Below are 25,349 nucleotides of genomic sequence, written 5' to 3'. Positions count from 1 at the left end.
TCACGTCACAGGCGATTTTTGAGATTCGCCTTCGAGGGCCAGGCTTATCAATACACAGTCCTACCGTTTGGCCTGTCCCTAGCACCCCGTACATTCACGAAGTGCATGGACGCAGCCCTCGCTCCCCTGAAACTTCGGGGAATGCGAGTTTTGAACTACTTGGACGATTGGCTGGTTCTAGCTCAGTCACATACGGAGCTCATAGAACACAGAACCATTTTACTCGAACATCTCGAGAATCTGGGTCTCAAAGTCAACTGGGCGAAAAGTTCACTGTCTCCCAGTCAGAGAATATCTTTTCTGGGCACAGAACTGGACTCGCTGTCAATGACAGCTCAAATATCGCTACAGCGCAGATTGACTATTCAGCGCATGACAGAAACCTTCCGCCGCGGCACTATAGTCCCGCTAAAGAAGTTTCAAAGGATGCTCGGTCTCATGGCAGCAGCATCCACAGTTCTCCAGCTGGGTCTGCTTCGCATGCGCCCACTGCAGTTCTGGCTACAAGCGCGAGTACCGCGTCGAGCATGGACTTCAGGTCTCTTTCGTCTCAAGGTCGATCAGAAATGCGTCTCAGCACTGATACCCTGGAGAGCGACCGACTGGTACCAGTCAGGTGTAAGCCTGGGGACTTCCTCGAGTGTGAAGGTGGTGTCCACGGACGCCTCCACCTCGGGATGGGGAGCACTGCTCGAGGGCAGACCGTTTTTCGGCCAGTGGTCAGAACGGGAAAAGCTTCTGCACATAAACTGCCTGGAAATGATGGCAGTCGACAACGCGCTGAGGCGCTTTCGTCCCCAAATAGCAGGACACCACGTCTTGGTCCGCTCGGACAACATGTCAGTGGTAGCCTACATAAATCGCCAGGGAGGCATCACATCCCGAAACCTATACAGGTTAGCGAAACGCCTCCTGGTATGGGCTCAGCACAATTTGCGCTCGCTCAGAGCAGCGCATGTGCCTGGCCACCTGAATGTGGGACCAGACAGACTGTCCAGGAACAATGTTCCAGCAGGAGAATGGTCACTGCATCCGCAGACAGTCCAACTGCTGTGGCAGACATTCGGCAGAGCAAAGATAGACCTGTTTGCGTCTCAAGAAAACGCTCACTGCCCGGAATTTTTCTCAAAGAGCAGGGATGCGCTGGCCCACGTCTGGCCCCGCTGCCCGCTCTATGCCTTTCCCCCCATCACGCTCCTACCTCAGGTATTAGAGCGGATCAGGGAAAGCAGATGCTCAGTGTTACTGGTTGCTCCGTTCTGGAAGAACCAGGCTTGGTTCCCAGTTCTTATGCAGCTGACGAGCACTGCCCCATGGCCAATACCAGTGAGGAGGGACCTCTTCTCTCAAGCCAGGGGCTCGATCTGGCATCCTCGCCCGGAGCTTTGGTCCCTACATGCGTGGGCCATCAACGGGTACCCTCTGATATCCCAGAGGGAGTGTTAAACACGATCATGCAGGCTAGAGCTCCCTCTACGAGACGGCTCTATTCCTCAAAATGGTCAGTGTTCTCCAGCTGGTGCACAGCACGCGGCTTTTCACCCCTGGACTGTGGAGTAACGGAGGTTCTCTCCTTCCTACAAGAGCTACTGGATGAAGGCAGAGCCCCATCCACGCTCAAAGTCTATGTGGCGGCTATAGCAGCGTTTTCCAAACCAACGCTTGGTCAGTCACTAGGAAGGAACGATCTGGTCATTCGGTTCCTTAGAGGAGCTAAGAGGTTAAATCCTCCCAGACCTCCCTCAGTCCCCATATGGGACCTTTCTACGGTCTTGGAGGCCATGAAGGGTGCCCCATTTGAGCCTATCCAGTCAGTAGATATCAAACACTTGTCTTTCAAAACGGTGTTTCTTCTGGCTCTCGCTTCAGTGAAGCGCATAGGGGACTTACAAGCGCTCTCAGTGAGCGCGACGTGTATGGAGTTTGGGCCAAATGACTCGAAAGTCATACTCAAACCAAGGCACGGGTACGTCCCTAAATCCCTCAATACACCGTTCAGGGCCCAGGTAATTTCCCTGTCTGCCCTGCCGGTCTCTAACGAGGAGAAGGACGCCAGCTTCCTTTGCCCAGTCAGGGCGCTAAGGGCTTATGTGTCCCGCACGTCTGTTTTCAGACAGACGGAGCAGCTCTTTGTTTCACTCTACGGACGTTCTAAGGGACTCGCCGTTTCGAAACAGAGCCTATCCAGATGGATAGTCGATGCTATAGCGCTGGCTTACACCTCTAAGGGCTTGCAGTGCCCATTAGGTGTCAGAGCGCACTCCACGAGAGGCGTGGCCTCGTCGTGGGCTTGGTCTAGTGGGATTGCCTTGCAAGATATCTGTATGGCGGCAGGCTGGGCCTCCCCGTCTACATTTATAAGGTTTTATAACCTAGAGGTTCCTGCTCTGCAAGCTAAGCTGCTTTCAGTCTAAAAATCGGTACTGTCTGCCCCGAGTACGTCCGGCCCAGAATACCGAAATAGCGCGAGCAACGCTCGTTTAGATCGCGCAGCTCTATGGGCAATGTGTAAGACCCACTATATTCATCAGTCCAGGCCGGGGTCGCCCTGACTGAGTAAATACCATCACTATAACTGTTCTTATAGGATGCTGCATTACAGGAATGATGCTATTCTAGCCACTCTTCCTGGGCTCTCTGTGAGTCACTTATGATCATGTACTACATGAGCCCGGGCACCTGCCCTTGGGACTTTGGTGCTGGATCATAGCATGCACAGCGTTTTACACTGTTTCCCCTAGCGTAAGATTTACGCAGTACGAGAGTACCTCTCGTAAGAGAACGTACTCGGTTACTAACGTAACCTCGGTTCTCTCTAGAGAGGAAACGAGTACTGCGTATCTTGCCGTGCCTGCGCACGCTCCGGTTCGCTCCGGCGATGAAAAACCGGTAAGCTAGCCTTTCGATGCTATATTTATAGCCCCAGGCCACGCCCGTTTCGGCGGGACGTGACGTATGGGGCGCGAAGCGCCCCCATTGGTGATGACGTCACGATAGGGCCTTATCGATAGGCTGCTGCAGTTGCCGCATGGCAGCCAATAGGCGCGCGAGCTGTCTCGCCTATGTCTGCATGCTGCCGCAACGCGTTTTACATTATTTCAAAATTAAGGATAATTTTTTGGCTTCAGTATCTCGCGGAAAAGAGATTTCCCCTAGCGTAAGATTTACGCAGTACTCGTTTCCTCTCTAGAGAGAACCGAGGTTACGTTAGTAACCGAGTACGTTTTCTGTGGGACAGTGTGGGCAAGGGCAAACCCTTTAGGGCACCATGTGGGCTTTTTGTGGGCAAGCCCATGTCAATGTATTATTAATTATAATTATTATTAATGTTTAAATAAATTGTTTTTTTAAAAATTACCCTCAATTTATTGCTGCTACCTTTAACAAGTGCAGTTGTTCTGCATATAGTAATATGGGTGTATACACTCTGTGTGCTCAAACTGCACCTACACCCACAGTGTGCCCACATCCAGCCCACTTGAGGGCCTGCTCTAATTTGTGTGGGCCAGCCCAAAGTCAGCCCACACTTTTGGCTGTCCCACTGGGGCCCCACACTATGGGGTCCAGGTGGGGCCCCAGTGGGACAGCCCAAATTGTGGGCTGACTTTGGTATCTGGTATCTGGGCCCACGCTGGTATCTGGGCCCACTGTGGGCTGCCCACAATGGGCCCATTCTGGCCCCAAAGGAGCATGTTTGCTGGGCTATAGGCTGCAAGTCACAGTTCATACATAAGCACTTGTTTAACTACATTAAGGACTTGTATTTTACCCTTGAAGTGACCACACGCACACTTACACAAAAAAAGAAGGGAAAAAAAGAAAAAAAGAAAATTGTGTCACGCTTTGCCTCCTATAGGCGTGAAAATGACACGCATGAATGAAAATACCTGGTTGCATGATTTAAGCTACTTCCCTTCCCTTCTCCCTTTATTACTCCTTTTGGAAGGAATATCTCAGTAAGAATATCCCATGCACAAACCCCTTGTTAACATATAGTAAAAAAAAAAGAAAAAAAAAAATTCTACATGATAAAATGTCATAGATCACTATTTCCAGACACAAAGTTAGATCTGTTTTGTCTATATCTCACAAATGTTGATATTCAGATGAAATGACTAAATTAAAAATAGCGTAAGAATCAAAAGTGCTGAGATGAGATTTTGTGCCATATATGGTCAGAACCCGACATACTTTACCGGGGGGAAAATATTAGAACATGTGTGTGTGCAACTCAGAAGTAGTATTAGTCATTGTATAGTGACGTGTACAAAATGCCGTTATCCACATTAGAGGCTTTATGTCATGCCTTTATCACACTTCCACGTTCGAAAAGCAGAAGCAAATAGGGCCTATAGCGTAAATATCTTCCGCTGCCTGTATCAGTGCCATAGCACGAGATTGTTGTGATTTATTGGTGTACAGGTCATCACAGATACCTTCATTTAAACCAGAATTTCTCTAACTTTTTGGGGCCATGGACAGTATATAACAGTGATTAAAGTTAGTGTGTGAGTGGGAGTAATGAACATATTATAATTGTTTTATTGTCTAGGCCTATCCCCATTTGTATATGCACTTTTTAATAAAGCTCAGTTATATATTTTATCCTGTCTTATCCTGATAAATCACACATGGTGTGTGAGTCGCATTTTACACTCAGAAATAATGTAAAATACCCGTAAAACTGTTTACAAACATTATTTTTAGGCAAATCCTTTAAATTTAACGGTATTCAATGCAAAACAAGAATGAAATGTATGTCTTATATGTGTGGCCTTTCGTATTAGGCCGTGGATTCAGGGAACAGTGATTATTTTTGCATGCACTCCACTCCAAACGCCGTCTTCATTTAAAAATATGATTTTGTTCATAACACATGTTCCAAGTTTTTAATTTCAAAAGCATTTCTAAATTCAGTTCATATTTCCAACAAACGAAAATCCAAGCTAAAATAACAAAGTGGTCAAAAAAAAAAAACAAAAAAAAAAACTGACAGTTATACCACCATGCCCCAAATTCAAACCTTTCTTCCTTCTCCAGTCCCTTCCTTCTCCCTTCCTCCCCCCGCACATACGTATAATGAGTAGGCCTAATAGCACTTTTTAAAAAAACAATTGCAATTGCTATTAAATGTAATATATACATATAAACCTGGTGTCAATAAAAGATTTTATTGGACTAACAAGGAAGTTTTCAGTTCTGAAACTTGCAGGATATTCTTATAGTATGATGACCTCTTATATGTCAAAAGCTCAAGGAAAATTTTATTTCTCATGTAATGGCAATTTTCAGAAGTTAATATCAAACAGCATCAGAGGTGTAAGAAAACTTTCAAGAGACAAAACTGTAATAAAGAGAAAAGGTTTATTTCAATGAGGATTCTTTTCACAAAAGCCGCAGCCACCCAGCTTTGAAATAGAATACCTATTAGACATAATAAAACAGAGACATTTTATACAGTTTCTTGGCAAAAACTCCTCCTTCCAGATTTCTTGTAAATTTCCAGAAAGATACCCCCTATCTTCAGCTAGTTCGGACTGGTTTCTACCCCCTGGTGCAGGTCACACTGTTCTTTGTCCCTGAGACACCCAAAGGCCTTCATCTACGACCTAAATTGCCTCTCGCTTCCCTGTCCTCCCTCAGCTGCTAGAAAACCTCACAGAAACATATGATTAAACAGTTTGGAAACGAATGATTATAAGAAACCCTGAATTTTCCGCAACACTCAGTTCATCACTCAAAATTTAATAAAAAAAATAAAAAAAATGACACTCATTCAGAATAGGTTAACCAGATCAACGTCATCTAGCGCCAAATGGTTTCGAAACATTATGACGAAACAAAGCCTCGTTTGCTGAAATCACCTGACTTTGCGAGATTGAAGCTCCGAATCACTGAATCGAAACAAAATATATTTTTCTCCATTAAGCAGTTTTTCGAAAGCGTTAGGACTTCTGATATTAGTCACTAATAGTTAGGACGAAGTGACAGACTGCAAACAGCCAGTACTTTTAAAACACTCAAATAACTTTAACCTTACAAACTATAACTGTCCACCAGGAACATCACAGGCGAGCAACAGCAACACCCGTCCACAAACACACGAGTTCTACCCTAATCATCAAGGTCAATCAGCTTTTAGACACAATGACATTTGCTTGTGTTTCCACAAAGACAGAGCTACTTATGTGTAGATCTAGGTTTATGAATAACACCCTGCCTGTGTCTGTTTCTCCTGAATCTCCAGACTCTGTGGGGAGTTGTGGTGGGGAGGCAGAGGTTCTGGTCAGACTGGTTCTGTCGGGTCTGGTGGGGATTGCCACTGTCGTCTTTGTGGTTGATCATATAAGATGTTGCACAGCCCGAAGAGGAGATCGATCTTCCGTGTGATGATGATGATTATGACACAAATCTGTGCGGAATCACGTGATCAGTGTATTCTTATTTTAAGCGATGCATATCGCCATTCTCACAGTCACTTCTACTAATCTCTTCTTTATGCACAAAATAAATCATTATAATATCAATCATACTATTATATAGGATTCTTCCAGTCTGACCTTGATTGTAAAATATTACAAAATATAAAATACACACAGCAAGTTAAAGTGTACAAATAAAGAAAGGTTTTATAAATAAGCAGTTTATTATGTGTATTGCACTGAAAAAAGTGTCATAGAAACAATTTTTACAATCAAATACTTAAAAATACATTCAATACTTAAAAAGTAAGGCTCATATTTGACAGAGCAGCACCAAATATAAGACACATCTCTCTTGATATGAAATTGTAGGTTGTAACAGTCTTTTAAATGTTTCATTGTGAAAAAAAATACTACAATTGTTTTGAATAATAATGTAGAGCAATGTAGATGTGACTTTAAAAGGGTCATATCACCACAGAATATTTGAGAGCACCTGTGCAATGGCCTCATACAGCTTTCAGGCACTTATTGGCAGATTAGTAGTTTATATTGAGTGTAGTTTTGTTGTAGACTAAAGATTGCTAACGGTTCATGATCAGCATTATTGCACTTGGCACATGAAATCAACTGACTTGCAGAGGCATATCAACTATTTGCCCAGTGGCCTCTGTCCATCATGGCCTCCTAATCATCCTCATATACTGATTGGCTTCATCACTGTCTCCTCTCCACCAGTAAGCTGGTGTGTGGTGGGCGTTCTGGCGCAATATGGCTGCCGTCGCATCATCCAAGTGGATGCTGCACATTGGTGGTGGTTGAGGAGATTCCCCCTTCTATGTAAAGCGCTTTGAGTGCCGAGAAAAGCGCTATATAAATGTAATGAATTATTATTATTATTCTACAAGAACTTCAAATGTGGTTCATCCAATCAGACTTTAGAGTCTGAAGAAATGTTTTAGGAGTATTTAGTTTGAACTTCAAATGAGAATGTGTATATAGTATGCTAAGGCTATGCTGTAACATTTGGTCTAAATGCATTATGTTCCAAATAAAAAAAGAAAAGAAAATCAAATGAGATGAGATGAGATGAGATGAGATGAGATGAGATGAGGTACGCTACATTTGTTACGTTCTAAAAAGTGTCATGGAAGGTTAAGAAACAGAAGTGCACATTTCTAGCAAAAATAAATATATTATTATACATGCAGTGCTTAGCATAAGTCAACCATGCTAAAGTTGACTAAAAAGAGGAATAAAAAAATCATCTTTTGGAAAATGATCTTAATGCCTTAATTAAAAAAAGGAGGAAAACTTTATAGACACCAATTTTCTTAGTGAATAAATAATGTATCGTAAATAAATAAATAAAGTTCTTCCTTACAATAAAGGGTGCATAAGTCAGGACACCCCATGTTCATAAATAAACTATGTTAATATAGAGGCAGGCAGATTAAAATTTTTAAAGGCCAGTTATTTCATGGATCCAGGATCCCATGCATCCTGATGAAGTTCCCTTGGCCTTAGGAATTAAAATAGCCCCACATCATCACACACCCTTCACCATACCTACAGATTGGCATGGGGTACTTTCCATAAGATCATCTCTCAATGCAAATCAAACCAGCTATTAGGCTAACTGAAATAAAACCATGCCAATCTCTAGGTATGGTGAAGGCTATGTGATGATGTGGGGCCTCAGATGACACTAAATGACTGAGGTGTGTCATCTGAGGTTTTTCTCCAGACACACAATACAGAGATCTCTGGTCTCAGGGGGACATGAGGGAGGGAAGCACGGTCACTCGAGAATACTACCGGGTTTCTACTGATACAAAGCTTAATGCTAATCGGTGAAGTCTCCCTTTAAACTGGATGATTGTGTGTGTATTTATAAAAATCTATTTGCTACATGACTACAACCTACTGATTAAATACAGCATTTGAAAGTTCCAGCTTATTTCCCTCGTATCCTATTTCTCATTTTCCTGTGCATCTTGTAATTGTGGCATACCTGTCAACACTGGGATTAGAAAATAAGGAAAATTTGATCCCTAAACCTACCGTCATTGTAACCCTAACCAGTGAAATTAGCTGAAGGGCGGGACTTCCGCTTAACTGGTTTGGGGGCAGTTTTTTTTTTTTATATAGAAAGATTAAAAATACGGGAGAAATACGGGAAAATATTTAAATGGGATGATAGCGGGATAGCAAGGTAAAATACAAGAGAATCCCAGGAAAACGGGAGGGTTGACAGGTATGAATTGTGGACCTTGATGAGAATGATCCGGACGAGCATCATTTCCCTTAATCCTCAATGTAAGAATGTTATATCGGAGTCGTTTCTGTCCTCTGAAACCTGAACTTCTGTAAAACAAAACAAAACCACAATTACAGAAAGTAAACCTATAGTGAATTGTAAACTTGTTGACGCTAAAACTAAATTGAAGTGCATTTCGCCTCAAAACTAAATGTTATTGTGTTAAGAACATGCGTGGTTTGGTTTCTATAAATAAAATATGGTATTTACAGTTCTCACACTTTTTACTCCCGTGAATAGTTTGCAAGGTAGTTTATTTTTTAATGTCAATTTATATCTAGATACCTTAAAGTCTTTACTACACATTTATTGCCCGGGAAAAGCAATGTAACACACACACTGAGCATGATGTCACACTATATTGGGCAAGTTGTTAAAACAAACTTATAGGTTTTATTTTATTTTATACCCTATTATAGGCTTTTCTGCTAAATTTTTCCCTCATTAATCTAAAGTCCCCCTGTGGTGAAAATCCAGCTTTTAATGTTGTTTATGTGTCTATGTGGTGTTTTTAATACGCTTTAAGACTAATCATGTGTAAATTCATAAGTCGACAGCATTGCTGAGTATTTTCTCCTTAAAACTGCAGTGAATCAAAGACAGTCTCAAACACACGCTTTGAAATCGCTGGTGTTTCTGACGTCACAAACTACCTTGTAACCAATCAGATCAACGTGTGATCGTCAACGAGTGGATCTCTGAGCTGAGTGAGTGAGTGGAGGCGGGGCTCATTTGCATATTCATAGAACCGCGAATACTAAATGAGGCAAGGGTGTCGAGTTACATTCAAGATATTTAAGATAAGTTCTTTAATGGGTGATTTTGATTGACTTTTTTGTCAATCAAAATCAAATATATATATATATATATACACACACATCTTTTTTTTTTATCCTAATTACATGTCCCAATATAAATATTATGAGACTTACCTTGCGGTTTAAACGGATGACTAAGAAGAGGACAGCTGCTAGTATAAATACTGCAATTACAGGGAGTAACCAAATTAAGATGGAATGTTGTGGATGTTGTGGAACCTCTGTAAAGGCAAAAACAGGAAAAAACACAACTTAAGTAGTTCACACATGACATCAGATATACCTCAATATCTCAGATTATCTTAGTCATACAGCATTTTTGTTTGCAGTGAGGACAGTAAGATTTATCCTTGACACCTTTAGTTCAGTCGTCACCCAATGTAAAAATGAAGGACACAACTAAGGCCAACATGTTACAAGAGCAGGAATGACAATATTACTGTAACATACTGACCTTCAACATTAAGAATCAAGGTCCGGACATCCTTATGTCCATTGAGAACGACTTTGTATGTGCCAGAGTTACTGAGGTTGACATTGGGGATGGTGAAACATAAAAACTCTGAGTATATCTGAAACTGGCACACCATTTTTGGGAGGTTGTGACATATCCCATTATCACAGAAATATTCAGCACTTAATTCTCCTCCATGGAACGCCATCAGCTGGTCATGCTTATCCAGTGTAGAAATGTTTAAAACGGGTTCGTTCACAGTCGCTCCCCGTTGAACAGTCTTCACAGTCGTGGGAACATCAGAGCTTGTACAGCCGGCCAGAAAGAGTAACAGTGCAGCTGAAAAGGTAAAGAACATATATTACTTTAAACAACCGATGCATTTAATTCATTCTTATTCACAACTTCTTTTTGAGCTTCTTTATACTTAACCCTTTCTATTATTTTATACATTTTATTTAATTGACCTGATTTCATCATTTATTTTCTATATTGCCTATTTCTGTAGCCTACTGTATATCTCTTAAATGTGACTTTTTTTTTTTTTTGCCTTTTAAAAAAATCAATGACCAATACTTAGGGTGGCGAAAAGTGTCCCAATTCACCTGAATTTCTACGACTGAAATCAGTATCACTGTATGTGGAATTGTGGATACCATGGGAATAAACATATTGTTGTAAAATTTAGGTATTGGGTGGATTGATGGATGTAGAATAAGGCATTAATATGTGGTTTATAAGTACTAATAAACAGCCAATAATATGCAAGCTAATAAGCAACAAGTTCAAAATGAGAATGGTTCCCCATACTAAAGTGTTACCATTATTTTTTTTAGCATATACGCATCAACAATTGCATAGTGTCTTGACAACAAAACTATTTGATATTAACATTGAATCTTTTAAATAATCAAGGTCACTTGAAGCAAACATTGTGATCCTAAAGCCTGCATTGGAGAAGGCAGTGATAGGTTATATTTTGGGTGTATCAATATCAGGCCAAAGTAATAGATGATTTGTTCTGCTTTTCAACATTTGTGATATTAACATGTTTTCATTTCTGTTTACATTATTTTGATTTATTCTTATTAGGTGCATGTCATAGCATGAAGACTAAAGGGTGGTGTGAACATTCAGGGGACTTCTGGACATTGGTTCAGTTCATCTGCTTTGTTCACTGAAGTTGCTGAGGCGCTTGACAGGTTCTTCAGTGCTGATTCTCAGGGATGATTACGTGATTATTTTGAGCTGACATTTATGCAGGTCATACATACATTTCTTGAGCATGAGATAAGAGATTAAATGAATCTAATGATCTACTGCCGAACAGAGGTACAAAGCCCAGGTATCTGGCTATTATTATAAAATCCACTAAGTAATTGTTCAAACTGTGCATCATTTATATATTTTTTGTTCCATTTTGTGGTAATTTAACATATATTATATTGTTCAGTATCAACTGTAAATATTCAAACTTTCATAGTGGTGTCATGTTGTACAGTATAATGTCTATTTTATTATTATTACTAAAGTCATAACAATCAACAGCTGTCTTTTGTCATAGTCTCTCTGGTCTCTTTAAAATACTGGAATATTCCTCTTCAGGAATATCTTTTACGCAACTTCCAGTAATTAGGCTATTTTTAGCAGAGCTCATGTTTTATGGGCTGTTAAGCAATACATGGTTTAACAGTAAGTTATTATGAAGTGATAGCCTACATATGATCATATGGTGCTGTTTAAGTTTAATTAGTGGGCTATATAATCATTTGTCTGACGTGAAACAATTAGAAATCATCACACGCATAACAGCGTTTCAAAAGGGATATGAAGAAGAAAAATCAGCTGACATAATTTCTTTTCTTTTTTTATTACTTTTTTATTCACACATCATTTTACAACCAGGTCTACGGTCTGTATTAGTAATTGCAGTTGTACTGTAGTTAAAATCCACTATTTTAAACGTCAGGGATCTTGTGCGAACAGCAGCTGCGGGGTATCAGATCTGAGGTGAACGTAATGACCGAGAACGATGATTTATATAAAATCCTGGCCGTGATCTGGTAATCTTGAGAAATCACAATCTCCGCGGATATTTAAAAAAAGATAAATTCTTGAAATCCCTAATGACTCGTAGCGGCTTAAAAACAGTTTGTAATGTTTTGTCTTCTCTTTTATTCTACAAATACAAAAAGTGGAGTTGGTCAAGTTTATATTTTAAGTACATTTTAGTCTCGTCTTTTTACGTCAACGATATTGCATGTGTCGTGTCGTCATCATCAGTGTCGAACTGCCTTGTACTGGTCAGTCATGGAAAACCCCTGGTCGAAAACCTTTTTCGTCATAGATTTCTTTAACGAAATTAACACTAGTTTGAAACATGCAAATTAAAGAGACTGAGACGTCGTTGTCGTGCAATTCTGAAATGTTATAACGTCTTACCTTGTAGCATCCTAGTGACACAGGTTGCTTTTATAGTGGAAGTTGAAACAGTTCCAGGCATCTTTATCAAGGCTCTCACGAGGACGCTGACATTCCAACCTCACGCATGCAAAACCAGCGCTGCTGTTGTATAATAATCTGAATCTCTCTGCTTGTTCAAGTAGAAGGAAGCTGCACTAAAATCTTGGATTGGGGCGAGATAAGAGACACCCCTCGCCTGTCACCGGTGGCGTGATATTCTTCTTGCTCTCATGTCCTGCCCAAACTACTCTATAACTGCCGAGTCATGAGACTTATGAGTCACACTTCACATGTAAACGGAGAAAGTTCTTCTCTTTGGATAGACATGGGCATTGATGTAGACAAAATGGTCACCTAGCTTTTATACCTTATAGCAAACAAAAAGGTTTTGCATTCTGGCTTCATGAAACACACCTTAAAAAAAATCACTTACTTTTTTATTAATAATGATGGCATGTCTTTTCCCAGATCAAGCAGAGAAAAAAAAGGATGGAATCACTTAATGTTGAGGAAAAAAACTGAATCAACAACAACAAAAAAGACACAATTAGTAATTTATTGCTCCTACTCTGACTTTTATGACAGCCTGAATTCTTTGAGGCATTGACTTGTGAAAAACACAAATACTAATGAAAAACAATATCCCCCATCAATCTGCTTCCAACTTTCTCGAATAGCAGGTGACAGTTCATGTCATTGAGTTGATATGCCTTTCCTGAAGAAACACTCTTTGTCTTTGCTCTGTGGCAAGATGCATTGTCATCCTGAAAAATGACTTTATTACTAAACCCATTTTTTCTATGGATGGAATGAGAAAAGTGTCCAAAATTTCATTGTACACCTGTGCGTTGATTATTGAGATAATGATTGACACCTCTCCTGATCCTTTACCTGACATGATGCAACCCATATTATAAACGAGTTGGGAAATTTGATAGTTTTCTTCAGACAGTCATCTTTATATGTTTTATTAGAACAGCACCAGACTAAAGTTCCAATATCATCTTCTTGACCAATGCATATTTGTTATTCATCACTGAATATCGCTTGCATCCGATCATCCACACTCCATGACTGCTTCTCCCTAACCCACTGTAATCTTGTTTTCTTCTGTTTTGGTATTTGTGCTGGTTTTTGTCAGGCTTTTCTGTTTGTAAATCCCATTTCATTCAGCCGGTTTCTTACAGTTCTCTGTGTGTGTGTTTGTTTGTGTGTGTGTGTGTGTGTGTGTGTGTGTGTGTGTGTGTGTGTGTGTGTGTGTGTGTGTGTGTGTGTGTGTGTGTGTGTGTGTGTGTGTGTGTGTGTGTGTGTGTGTGTGTGTGTGTGTGTGTGTGTGTGTGTGCGTCCGTACGTACGTATAAATATACGTTTCAAAAAGAGAACCCTTGAAAAAGCTTAACTTCAGTATTATATCTGCTTGATGTATTGTCTAGATTCTAAACACACATATGTTCAGCCAGTTTATATTTAATAGACGCTTCACAGCATCATTTACACGTCCATCCGATATTCAAGAATTCACTCGTATCAAAATGCCTTTAGTTGTTGAATGTGTTCGGTCATTTAATGAGAGACACTGTAAACATACAGTGACTATAGGAGACAATGGGATCACACTGTATTTTTTCCACAAATATCAGCACATCTGTTGTATTTCTCAGCAAAATAATCATTTGAAGGAGAACAGATCAAGTTTGTAACCAAAATATATCAGTTTGATGATGAGCATGAGTTACCTAATTAATTTCTCTTGATTTCATGAACTCAGTCTATAGCAGTGAGGGCTTTAAAATCGAATCCTCATGTTTAGTCTCTTCCAAAACCAAAATGAAGCAAAATTGTACTTGGAGCATTAAAACTAAAGACCTACAGGTATAAGACAAAAGCAAAAGAGGGTTGCTTTCCACAGCAAAGTCACACCAAAACAAAATCTCCACACTCTGAGTCCGGTTTAGTGACGGGTCGACTGGTGGGTTTGATCTCTGTGAGGTTTCGTAACCTTGTTGGCTGGCATGAGAACTACTGAAATACAAAAGTGGGCGAAGGATCTTGATCAGTCGCTCTGCTCTCCTCTGGTGTTTCCGTGGGTCAGGAGGAAGCCAGTGTCTTAGAGGACTTGAGTCTGATAGAGGCGCTCAGTCAGTGGAAAAGAGGTCTCCGGCAGACGGCAGGGGTGCGAGGCCGCCGGTGACGTTCGGGAGGAGAGACAGATCCGGAAGACTCTGGATGTGCGACTTGAGCTCCTTCCGCACTTGTGTGACACGAGCCAGTTTCTGCTTGTATTCCTGAAATGATAAATCAATCAATGAATGAATGGATCAGACAACGTTCACTACTGTTCAAACTAAGGCTGTAATTGACCCTTCGCAGGGAGTTTGATTGACAGGCGATCTGACCAATCAAAATCCGCCATTTTGTCCGACAAAGCAGTCAGGAAAGTTAGTAGATTAACTTTGGAGGATTTGAACTTGAAAAGTGGAGTACACTGACATCTAAAACAACACTCCTTATGTTCATTCATGTTTATTTGATGCTATAAATGAACTAGAAGGAAGAGATGATCGGTTCACGAGCAGCTTTAACTGATGCTCTACAGCGATCTGTCACGACACATTAAAGAGCCACAAAACGCTATTTATTGTTAAAATTTCTTTAAAAAAATGACCAAATTTGAAAGTTGAGACTTTGTTTCATATCAAAAGTAAGCTGGTCTGTCCTGTCTGTCAGTGTGTTGTCAGTGTCCTCTCTCCTCCACGATGTGTTTTTCACATGGTGTGTGTGAGAGCGGCGTCGCTTGTCGGACATAGCAACAGTAACTAAAGGAGGCAGGTCTTTATGAACGGTCAATTGATCAATTAAAAGGAATTAAATAAATAATGGATTAAAAGGGATTTAAGGGAATAAAGAGTAAGAAATAAGAATGGTAAAAGCAGTTCTAGATCTAATTGTGGTTATGAAGTTGCAAATAATAAACTATGCATATTCGATTTTTAAATTCTTCTTCTAGTGTTGATTGATGGTCAGCTGGTCTGGTTATCATAAATTAGATTTATCTGCTTTAAATTATAGTTTGTATATGCCAACTGTGATGTCTGTGTGAGCTTGCTGCAAACTACTTTCCCTACAGGGATAAATAAACACTACTACTATTATATGTTGTATATGTATACTTAATATGTAATTTTTTAAATATGCACACATTCACTCTTAATCGTATGTCTAATACTTTGAAATCACAAAACGTTTCTTGTCTCATCACATTCAGTTAGGAATTAGTTAGGAATCCAGTGTTTCACTGTTAAAACTAAAGCATCATGTTGGAACTCACACTAGTCTTCAGTCTGTTGTAATAAGATTTTCCCAATATTACTGTATTATGGGGATATTTTGGGGATATTTAATTTAATTTTATCAATCAATAAATTCCTCTTGAAACAAACTTTGTTGTATTATTTTAATTTAATACTGTGAAGCTGCTTTGATACAATCTGTATTGTGAAAAGCGCTATACAAATAAACTTGACTTGACTTGACTATTAACTCAAATTTCTTTTTTCAAATCAATGCAGCCTTGGTAAGTATAAGAGACTTATTTATTTATTTTAAAACTTAAATATCTTACAAACCCCATACTTTTGAATGGTTGTGTTTTTCAGAAATACTTAAAGGAAATTTAATTAATGCATTAACCCAAAAATGTCTTTCCAAACACATTTGACTTACTTTCTTCCATGAAACACAAAAGGAAGCGTTACAGAATATCAGAGCGTGTTTTCAAGCTCCAAAAATGAGAAAAAGTACCATGAGAATTTCAAAAGTATCATAAAAGTTGTGCATATGACATGTCGCTATATTCAACGTCTTCTGAAACCAGTTTTTGTGTGAGGAATTAAAACCAAATTTAGGCTCAAACACAATAATAATAATTAAAAAAAGGCAGAGGGCAGATTTATCACTGAATAATGATTTAATGTTGGTCTTTTTGTCACATTATTGATGTATTGTAATATTGGATGACTTCAAAAAGCTTGGAATATAGCACATAAGTCATATGGACTACTTGTATATTATTATTTTGTCTATTTTTGAAGCTGGATGGTTAAAAAAATATAAAAAAATCACATTCACTTTAAATGCATTGAAAGCAGCAGCTCTGATATTCAGCAGAAATTCTCCCATGGAAGAAAGAAAATCAAACTGGTTTGTTTGAGAAAGAAAGGCACAGTGTTTTTCCTTAAATCATTTAGAGTCTCTCTGGTACCTCGAGTTTCTTCTCCCTCTCGTTGAGCGCCTCCTTCTGGCTCTGGATGTATTCTGTGAGCATACGGGCCAGCTGTCTACGGTCCTCCAGCTCCGCGGCCAGGCGTCCGTTATACTCGGCCAGCAGAAGACAAGCCTCGTCCACCGTCTTCGACAGCTTATCTGCCGCCTGTTTATCTGCAGAGCACAGGAGAGTTTCATCAGTCAGAGTCAGGGACCGTTCACGCAGAACTAGGGGTGAGCGGTGAGGGAATTTACCCAACAATTAATATTACACCTGTGACAACATCGGTGTTACTCTGCAGAAAATGCTTTTCTTACTTAGTATTTCTGTCTTGTTTCCAGTCCAAATATCAAAATTTCTTAAATTAAGATCCATTTACTAAAGTAGTGAAATGACGAGAGATATTAAGTTTTGTTTTCTGGGAAAATAAAATAAAATTAAGTGAGTTTTTGCTTAAAACAAGCAAAATGATCTGCCAATGGGGTCAGAAATATCATCTTCTTTCGGTTTGAATTAACATTATTTTTCTGACCCCATTGGCAGATCATTTAGCTTCTTTTTAAGCATCAATTCACTTAATTTTGATTAATTCCCAAAGAAAACAGGACATAATATCTTATCTTCATCTAGTAAATGCATCTTGATTTAAGAATTTTTAGATATTTGGACTGGAAACAAGACAAACATACTAAGTAAGAAAAGCATGTGTACCGATTACACCACACATCTTACAAGAACATGTTTTGTCAATGATCTGTATGCTTACTGTGATCTTTAATATTAGTTCTTTACACGGTTCCCTTTCTTTGAACAAAGTGAATGCATGGAAAAGGGGCGATTAAACACAGGATGGGTCACGGCTAGGACACCTGACAGGTTTCACACCGGACGCATCACATTCAGTTCAAAGCACCAGTCCAAAACACTTAATCTGGTTGCACTTTATTTTACAGTACGTGTACTTACCTAAGAAAGTACTGTGTAATATAAGGTAACTGCATTGGTTAAGGTTAGGTTCAGGGTTAGTACCCAATTATTGTAATAACTATAATAAGTACATAGTATGTCCATGGGGAACAGGACTGTAAAATAAAGCGCTACCGTTAATCTAATCACCACACAGGCAAAAGGTAAATTCAAGAATGAACAAAGTGGAGTCGATGAGTTTGAAGTTCAGTGTTTGAAAAAACAGAGCAAATGGAAAGAGAAAGGGTGATGTATATTATTATAGCTCTCTCTATGAAGCATATAGACTTCATTCAAGCTAATGAAGCGCCGTTTTGGCGGAGAACCCAGAAGAGAAGAGATGTTTTTGCGCACAAAAAGTATTCTGGTCGCTTCATAACATTAAGGTTGAATACTTGAGTCACATGGACTATTTTAACGATGTCTTTACTATCTTTCTGGGCCTTGAAAGTTGCTGTCAATGGAGGGACAGAAAGCTCTCAGATTTCATCAAAAATATCTTCATTTGTGTTCCTAAGATGAACGAAGGTCTCACGGGTTTGGAACGACATGAGTGAGAGTCATTACTGACAGAATTTTCATTTTTGGGGTGAACTAACCCTTTTAATTAGGGGTGTAACGGTTCACAAAATTCACGGTTCGGTTCGAAATGATACAGTGGTGTCACGGTTCGGTCATTTGTCGAAACAGCAAAAAGAAAGAAATGCCAGAGAAATTTCTTTGATTTAAAAAATAAATAAATATTTATTAAAAGGAAAAAAATATTTTTAAATAAGTGTGTTTTCCTACATCTTGAAACTTTTAGTTTTATAAATGGGGGAAATCTTTGAAGGATGAACAAAGAAAGTTTTGGTCATCACATTAAAAATAACATTTAAATATGCTTATTATTTGAGTTTTGAAGTGCTGGAAAAAGATGCGTGACGTACTTGAAATCATTTTACTATTCCTGCCAGACTTCCATGGTTACAGTGAGTGTTACTACAGTAAAGCCATGGTGAATGTTGCTGATCTGTGGACTTAAAGCCTATATAGTTAATTCATGGCACAGTGTTCCTCCTGGTTTCCACATCAGCGCCGTTTGATCCGTTAATAACAGAGAAATGTGAATGTTTCTCACTAGATCTCACAGCGATGTTATTACTTCAGTCTTGAATTCAAAAGCTTTCTTTACTGGATCTCTTAGCGCTGGGTAGTAACAACATTTTCGGTTTGTAATGCGTACGGAACCGAAAGCCTCGTTTCGAACGGTTCAATGCGAATACATGTATCGTTACACCCCTACTTTTAATGCATGTTTACATGGAAAACAAGGGAATTGTGGGTGAATGCGCCCTTACATGTCGACCCGTGAGGACTCACCTGTGATCTTCTCTAGAAGGGAAACGTCCTGCACTTCCTGTGGAAGTGATGCGATCTTCTGTCTCACGGCCGCGTCTCCAGACGCCGCGTTCTCTAGATCCTGCAGCGCTTTCACCAGATCCTCCGTCTGCGGGATCAGGACATTCATCACAATCAATCACAATCAATCACACTCATCTTCACTAATCTGGAGAGTCACAGCTCTAAAATCTGATCAGATGAGCCATATTCAAAAGGGCATCATCGCAATAACAGCAGTGGAAACAAATACCATTATTATTATATTTACCATAATTGATCAAAGAATCAAGGGTTAGAATCAGGGTTTGAAATTAACTTTTTTCACTCACTGGACAATTTGGCTACTAGCCAAAAAAGAGGTGTAGATGAAATAAACCAGATTAACTATGTCACAGCTTATATATATATATAATATGAAGAGTTCAGATGCAAAAGCCTCTAAGTGCCATCTGATATTTTCTTCTAGAATGATAATTTTTATCAAGCTCGTATATTTAAGTTAAATAATTTCACTTAAATGGCAATGCAATTGACCTATTAATTGTCATTTAAGTGAAATAACTTAACTTAAATATACAAGCTTTATAAAAATTATCATTCTAGAAGAAAATGTCAGATGGCACTTAGAGGCTTTTGCATCTGAACTCTCTCTATATATATATATATATATAAAAAATGTGGTCATCCAGCCGTCTCCTCCCTTTTTCATCCTCATCACCATAAATGTGTTTTAGGAGGACAGATTAATACAGTACAAAGAACATCAAAAAAATGTAGGATGTTTGAAAAAAACAATGTCTTTTCTGTTAACCAAAAGCTTTTTAATCTTCGCTGTTGCTTCAATGCAAATGAACAAGTGTGCCGTTATTTGTTGTGTAGTGACGAGTGTGTTCAAGTAGGTCAAATATGAGCAGATTCTGTGCAAATACACTGTTTAATATATCATGATGACTCAAGTTGAGTATTTGCTCTGCGCAGATTTGCTTACACAAACTTCCCCAGCAGAGTGAGTAAACATAAGTAAAGCCAAATTGTCTGGAGAGAGCCAGCGTTACTCGACACAGTGGATTTTAACCCGCATTTGGTGTTCATTTCAACCCCTGGTAAGAATCATGTTTCTTTGAGTCGGTGTAAATCATACCAGCTGTGGAGCGGCAGCGTCCGTCTCATGAGGAGAGTACTGAACTCTGTAATCATCATCTTCCTCCTCCTCTTCCTCCTGCACCTTCTGGTAGCTTCTCTTCAAGTTTTTCCTATCATCTGCCACAAAAGAGCATGCAACCGTTACTTCACACACACTCATCCTTTATTCAGACTGTTTTCTGAGTGTTAGAACAATAGTGCAGTGATGAAACACGTGCAAGTCTGGGAATGATGTAGTGACAGAAATAAAATCTCTTCTTCTTCTTCTTCGTCTAGATTGCAGCTCTGCTCGTCAAACAACTGCACCAGGTGCATCCTGGGATGCTTTTAAAGAACCATTACAGGAGGAACATGTGATGAGCACTTCGTCATGCTTTTCAATTCTAGATTTTAATGAAATTCAAAGCTAATTTCAACTATTTTAGCAAAAACTTTAAGATGAAAACATCTTCAAGATCTGGAGAGATAAAAACTTTAGTCCGTTTAGTGATGCATACATCACTTCTGCAGTGTGTATATTGTGCACAGTATGCAAATTTAATTTTTCTCCCAGGTTTTTTAAAGGGATACTTCACCGATTTTTCATATTAAACTATGTTATTCCCTTAACTAAGACGAGTTGATACATACCTCTCTCGTCTCAGTGCGTGCACTCAATCGCTCTGGCGCGCGGTAAAAAGGATAACTATAATGTATGGCGGAATAGCACTGGGAGCACTTCGACTCGGCACAGTGATATCATCACTCCTGAAAAATCCTCTCCCTCTCACTTCTGTCATTAGAACCAACGTGATATTACTGATTTTTTTATTTTTTAAAAATACTGTATTTTATTTTATTTTTCTAAACTGTTTTAATTATTCTTATTTCTTTTCATTATTTTAATTTCTTCTATGTAAAGCACTTTGAATTGCCATTGTGTATGAAATGTGCTATATAAATAAACTTGCCTTGCCTTGCCTTGCCTTGCCTTGCCTTGCCTGCCTACTGCGCCGAGTCGAAGTGCTCCCAGTGCTATTCCGCCATACATTATAGTTATCCTTTTTACCCGCTTAGAAAAGCGCCACGTTTTATTTTGTGTCACCATACTTGGTCGTGTAACTACTCGTGTAACTGTATTTAAATAGGGGAAACGTGGAGGTGTTTGGTCGCTTCTAACTTCATCTCTGTTTGGTCCCTAATGAATGAACTAGGCTAAGCTAAGTGCTATCAAAGTGTCGCCGCGCGCCAGAGCGATTGAGTGCGCGCACTGAGATGAGAGAGGTATGTATCAACTCATCTTAGTTAAGGAAATAACATAGTTTAATATGAAAAAATGGTGGAGTGTTCCTTTAATTGGTTTTACGCACAAAAAAGTGCAAAATACCCATCCAGCACACTATAAACACACTGTGGGACACATATGCTATCAACACATATGCTGTGGGACACTCTGATTCTAACTTTAAATACTATTTAGGACGGATAGTATGTGGTTTGGGACGTGGAATATGAATTCAGACATATGTTGGCGCACTGTTTTTCGCATACGATTATATAATAGGGAAGTATTTGATTTCGGATGCAGCATTAATCTTTTTGACTCGTTATTTGACTAGACTGCCAGACGTTAAGACATAGACATCTTTACACAAATAACCATGATTAAATGCACTGTGAACATTTTGGATATTGGATTTTTCTATGCTTTGTTAGTGTTATCACTTTTTTGTGCTTAAAAACCAATAAACAAATCTGGGCGAAAGGGGACATTTGCATAATGTAATGAGCACAATACACATACTTCAAAGTATTATGGGTAGCATGACACACTAAACATACACTACCAGTCAAATGTTTGGCAGTACACAGTCTATGCTGTGTAGTTTGCAGTGTGCTGGTGTTACTCTGACCTGTGGGCTTGTGTTTGGGACTGTCTGAGTCCTCGATAGCCAGTTTGAGCTGCTGGATGAAGTCTGGACGGTAGAGGCTTCGCTCTTGCCAGATGTTCAACAACCTCTCCATGTGCTTCTTTCCACCGTCATCTCCATCTCTGCCAGAGAAACACACACACACAGCACACATGAGAAAGGACAAAACCCTGCCGATGAACGCGTGAAGCACATGTGAAGGGGAGCTTACCTGGCCACGTGTGAGCAGGCATCCACCAGGACGCCTTCAAAGTCTTTGGTGAACTCAGGACCCTTTTTCTTGCTGTTCTGAATCACGTCATTAGCCAGATACAGGAACGTCAACTTCCTGTTTCTTTTAGCTGAACAACAAACACATTTTATTCGATTTAATCATCATTAACTTTAAAACAAAGTTTCAGTTTAAATGTTTGAGCATTTCATTCATTTTTGAAGCCTAAGGTTTGGTCTTAGGCTGTGTTCACACTTGTGGTTCGGTTCGCTTGGTTTCTTTGGCCAGACCAAAACAAATTTAGTCCTGATCCGCTTAACGTTCACATTTGCATTTAAACATTGAAACCTAAAGGCATAGAGATTTGTTCACAACCTGATTGATCTGCTTTTTCTACGTAAATTGTGACCTAACTTACCGAACATCCAAAATAATGCTGTATTCTGGGCTAAATGCGCTCGCTGTATGTGCGTATCTACATGTGGTGGTATTTTGACCAGCTGAGAACTTGAGAAGAGCTTATAAATTGTGTAAAGGAGTCAAAACAGCGTCAGGAATCCCTCCGTCACACACACACACACACACACAGATCTGCTGTGAGGAGACGCGGTTCTGACTCCTGTACCAAACTGTGATGGGCAACATCACGACTATGACGAGAGAAAAACGTTTTGTCCTTTTTTAGGGTCGCATCTTGTGACATCACATCCTGTTTTTGGTTTATTTACATGTTTTTGGTCCATCCTGCGTTCATATTTCATTCAAACCGCACCAGAGTTGGTTTGGACGCGGACTGAGGCTGTGTTCACACACGGCATGTTTGATTCGATTAAAACAAACTCTGGTGCGATTGCTCTGTTAATGCGGTTCATTTGAATAAGTGTGAATGCTGACATCTGAACCCTGGTGCCACCAAACAAACAAGATGGGTCTCGGCCCGCTTCCAAACCAACTCTGGTGCGATTCAAGTGATATATGAACGCAACACGGAACAAAAACATGTAAACGAACCAAAAACAGGAAGATGTGACCCTACAAAGGACAGAATGCTCAAGCATACCAGTTTTCTCTCATCATAGTCGTGATGTTGCCCATCACAGTTCAGTTCAGGCATCAGAACCGGGTCTCCTCACAGCAGATCTGTGTGTGTGTGTGTGTGACGGAGGGACTCCGGACGCTGTTTTGACTCCTTTACACATTTTATAAGCTCTTCACGAGCTCAGCTGGTCAAAATACCATCATATGTAGCTATGCACAGACAATGAGCGCATTTATCCCAGAACACAGCATTGTTTTGGATGTTTGGTTAGTTCAGTCATGAAATATATGCAATAAAAGCCAATCAATCAGGTTGTGAACATACAGTATCCCTAAGCCTTTAGGTTCAGTATCTTTAGGTTCTGTGTTTTTAGGTTCGGTGTTAAAAATGCAAATGTGAACGCTAAGCGGATCAGGACTAATAATTTTTTTTTGGTCCGGACCAAACGAACCCCGAGCAATCATACCCCGAGACACATCTTTTCAGCGTCTCAGTGCGCTTGTTTGGTGGCACCAGGGTTCAGATGGCAGCGTTCACACTTCACTAACAGAGCAATCGCACCACACATGCCAAGTGTGAACACAGCCTTACATTAACTACCACTGTGACCCTGAAACCGCAGCTGACAGCAGTGACACGGTCTCGTACCTTTCTTCAGCTCTCTGTGCCACACACGCACGATGAGCGATGAATGTTTGCGGTGATGAATGATCCACAGAGACAGAGTCTGAACGCTCTGCTGCGAGTTACTCAGTTCAGACAGCTTCTTCTCCAGCGCGGACTCGGAGAACGACGACATGCTGATCGCTCTCTCTCTCTCCAAACAACCCTGAGGAAACACGTCAGGTTAGAAACAGGGCTGAAGCTTCTCACGCCACAGAGTTGCATTTTACCTACTCTAATGCTGACGCCAAAACATGCGGCTCGTGGGAAAAGATGGACCCTAATATTCATTATAATATAATATATAAAGAATATGGGTAGTTGGCTTGATATGTCATACAGGACACATATAAATGTTTGTTATTCTGCATCTGAAACTACTTTTAAAATAAAACTTTTGTCTAATTCTTTTATTATATTACATTACATTACATTACATTACATTATTACTTAGACAAGAAACATTTGCATTTTTATTTACTTTTACTGCAGGACCATTTAAAATGGACTACTGGAAAAAAATGTTTACAATGGTGCTAAAATATACACATTCTCTCATACGGTTACATGCATTTTAAATATGCAATAATAATATTAAATTCTATCAGTCACCTAATCTCATACATACACATTATGCATGTATTTGACATGAAATATTGTGGTGTGATGTACTATACACCATCTTAAACTACTACTTAAAGCCTTAAGCTTAATTTTAAATCATTATTATGCATGCAGGGTTTATGACCCACTTGTATTAGAGAAACCACATGGAGAATTTGTTCTTTCAAAAAATAACCTCATATAGTAAAACATCGTGTATATATAACGATACAGTCTGGTTGCATATATGTGTGTGATTAATAAATGAGATATTAGAGAGTTTGAACTCCATGCATAGAGTCCCGAGTTATTGATTAGTTGTAATGCATAATTTCTGAGACATGCAATAAGCAAGATCAATACAGAAAAAGCAAATTAAGCAGATTACAGAAACAAATCAAGCCAACAGCTAAAAATAAAGGTAAATACATTCTCACCTGTCAGCAGTTTTAGTTGGCTAATCTGGATTTAACTTCAATATGGCACAACACACGCGGAAACCCCTCAAATACCAGCTACCGCGGATTAGAAGGGTAGTTTAAGTCGAAATATTAATAAATCGAGTTAATAAGGTACAAACCTCTATATATATTCCTCGAAACTTTTGGAGAATGTTTGAACACGATGGGATTTTGTTGCAAGTTGGGTTGATAAACAAACGAGCGTCGCGCGCGTGACGTCATTGGGACG

At 39.6% G+C, this 25,349-nt stretch overlaps 4 protein-coding genes across 6 annotated transcripts in view; 1 reads left to right on the top strand and 3 right to left on the bottom strand.

Annotated features, from left to right (window-relative positions):
* Positions 1-6,863, top strand: part of LOC309480972 (uncharacterized protein) — a 36,288-nt gene extending 29,425 nt beyond the window's left edge. The window contains exon 4 of the mRNA XM_082145747.1: positions 6,248-6,863. Within this exon, the coding sequence (XP_082001873.1) occupies positions 6,248-6,390 (143 nt within the window). The 3' untranslated portion in view covers positions 6,391-6,863. The remainder of the gene's footprint in view (positions 1-6,247) is intronic.
* LOC309480947 (uncharacterized protein) overlaps positions 1-25,349 on the bottom strand; it is a 75,307-nt gene that overhangs the window by 44,270 nt on the left and 5,688 nt on the right. The gene's annotated exons all lie outside the window — the stretch shown is intronic.
* Positions 7,087-12,687, bottom strand: LOC309480986 (uncharacterized protein). The gene is made up of 4 exons (XM_082145766.1): positions 12,457-12,687; positions 10,015-10,353; positions 9,675-9,781; positions 7,087-8,789 (listed from the first exon to the last, which is right to left on the bottom strand). Exons 1-4 carry the CDS (start codon positions 12,515-12,517, stop codon positions 8,751-8,753), a joined length of 546 nt encoding a protein of 181 aa, XP_082001892.1. The 5' UTR covers positions 12,518-12,687; the 3' UTR covers positions 7,087-8,750.
* rprd1b (regulation of nuclear pre-mRNA domain containing 1B) lies at positions 12,899-25,348 on the bottom strand. 3 transcript variants are annotated; one of them, XM_082145705.1, is made up of 8 exons: positions 25,240-25,348; positions 24,042-24,222; positions 22,355-22,484; positions 22,126-22,265; positions 20,232-20,350; positions 19,070-19,196; positions 16,739-16,914; positions 12,899-14,762 (listed from the first exon to the last, which is right to left on the bottom strand). In XM_082145705.1, exons 2-8 carry the CDS (start codon positions 24,190-24,192, stop codon positions 14,613-14,615), a joined length of 993 nt encoding a protein of 330 aa, XP_082001831.1. In that variant the 5' UTR covers positions 24,193-24,222; positions 25,240-25,348; the 3' UTR covers positions 12,899-14,612. The 3 variants fall into 3 exon arrangements, with proteins under 3 accessions (XP_082001831.1, XP_082001830.1, XP_082001829.1); XM_082145704.1 differs by having other exon boundaries at positions 25,236-25,342; XM_082145703.1 differs by having other exon boundaries at positions 25,097-25,301.

The sequence above is a fragment of the Leuciscus leuciscus genome, assembly GCF_965113295.1.
Source record: "Leuciscus leuciscus genome assembly, chromosome: 18".
Classification (NCBI taxonomy): Eukaryota; Metazoa; Chordata; class Actinopteri; order Cypriniformes; family Leuciscidae; genus Leuciscus; species Leuciscus leuciscus.
This window is presented reverse-complemented; position numbering and strand designations above follow the sequence as displayed.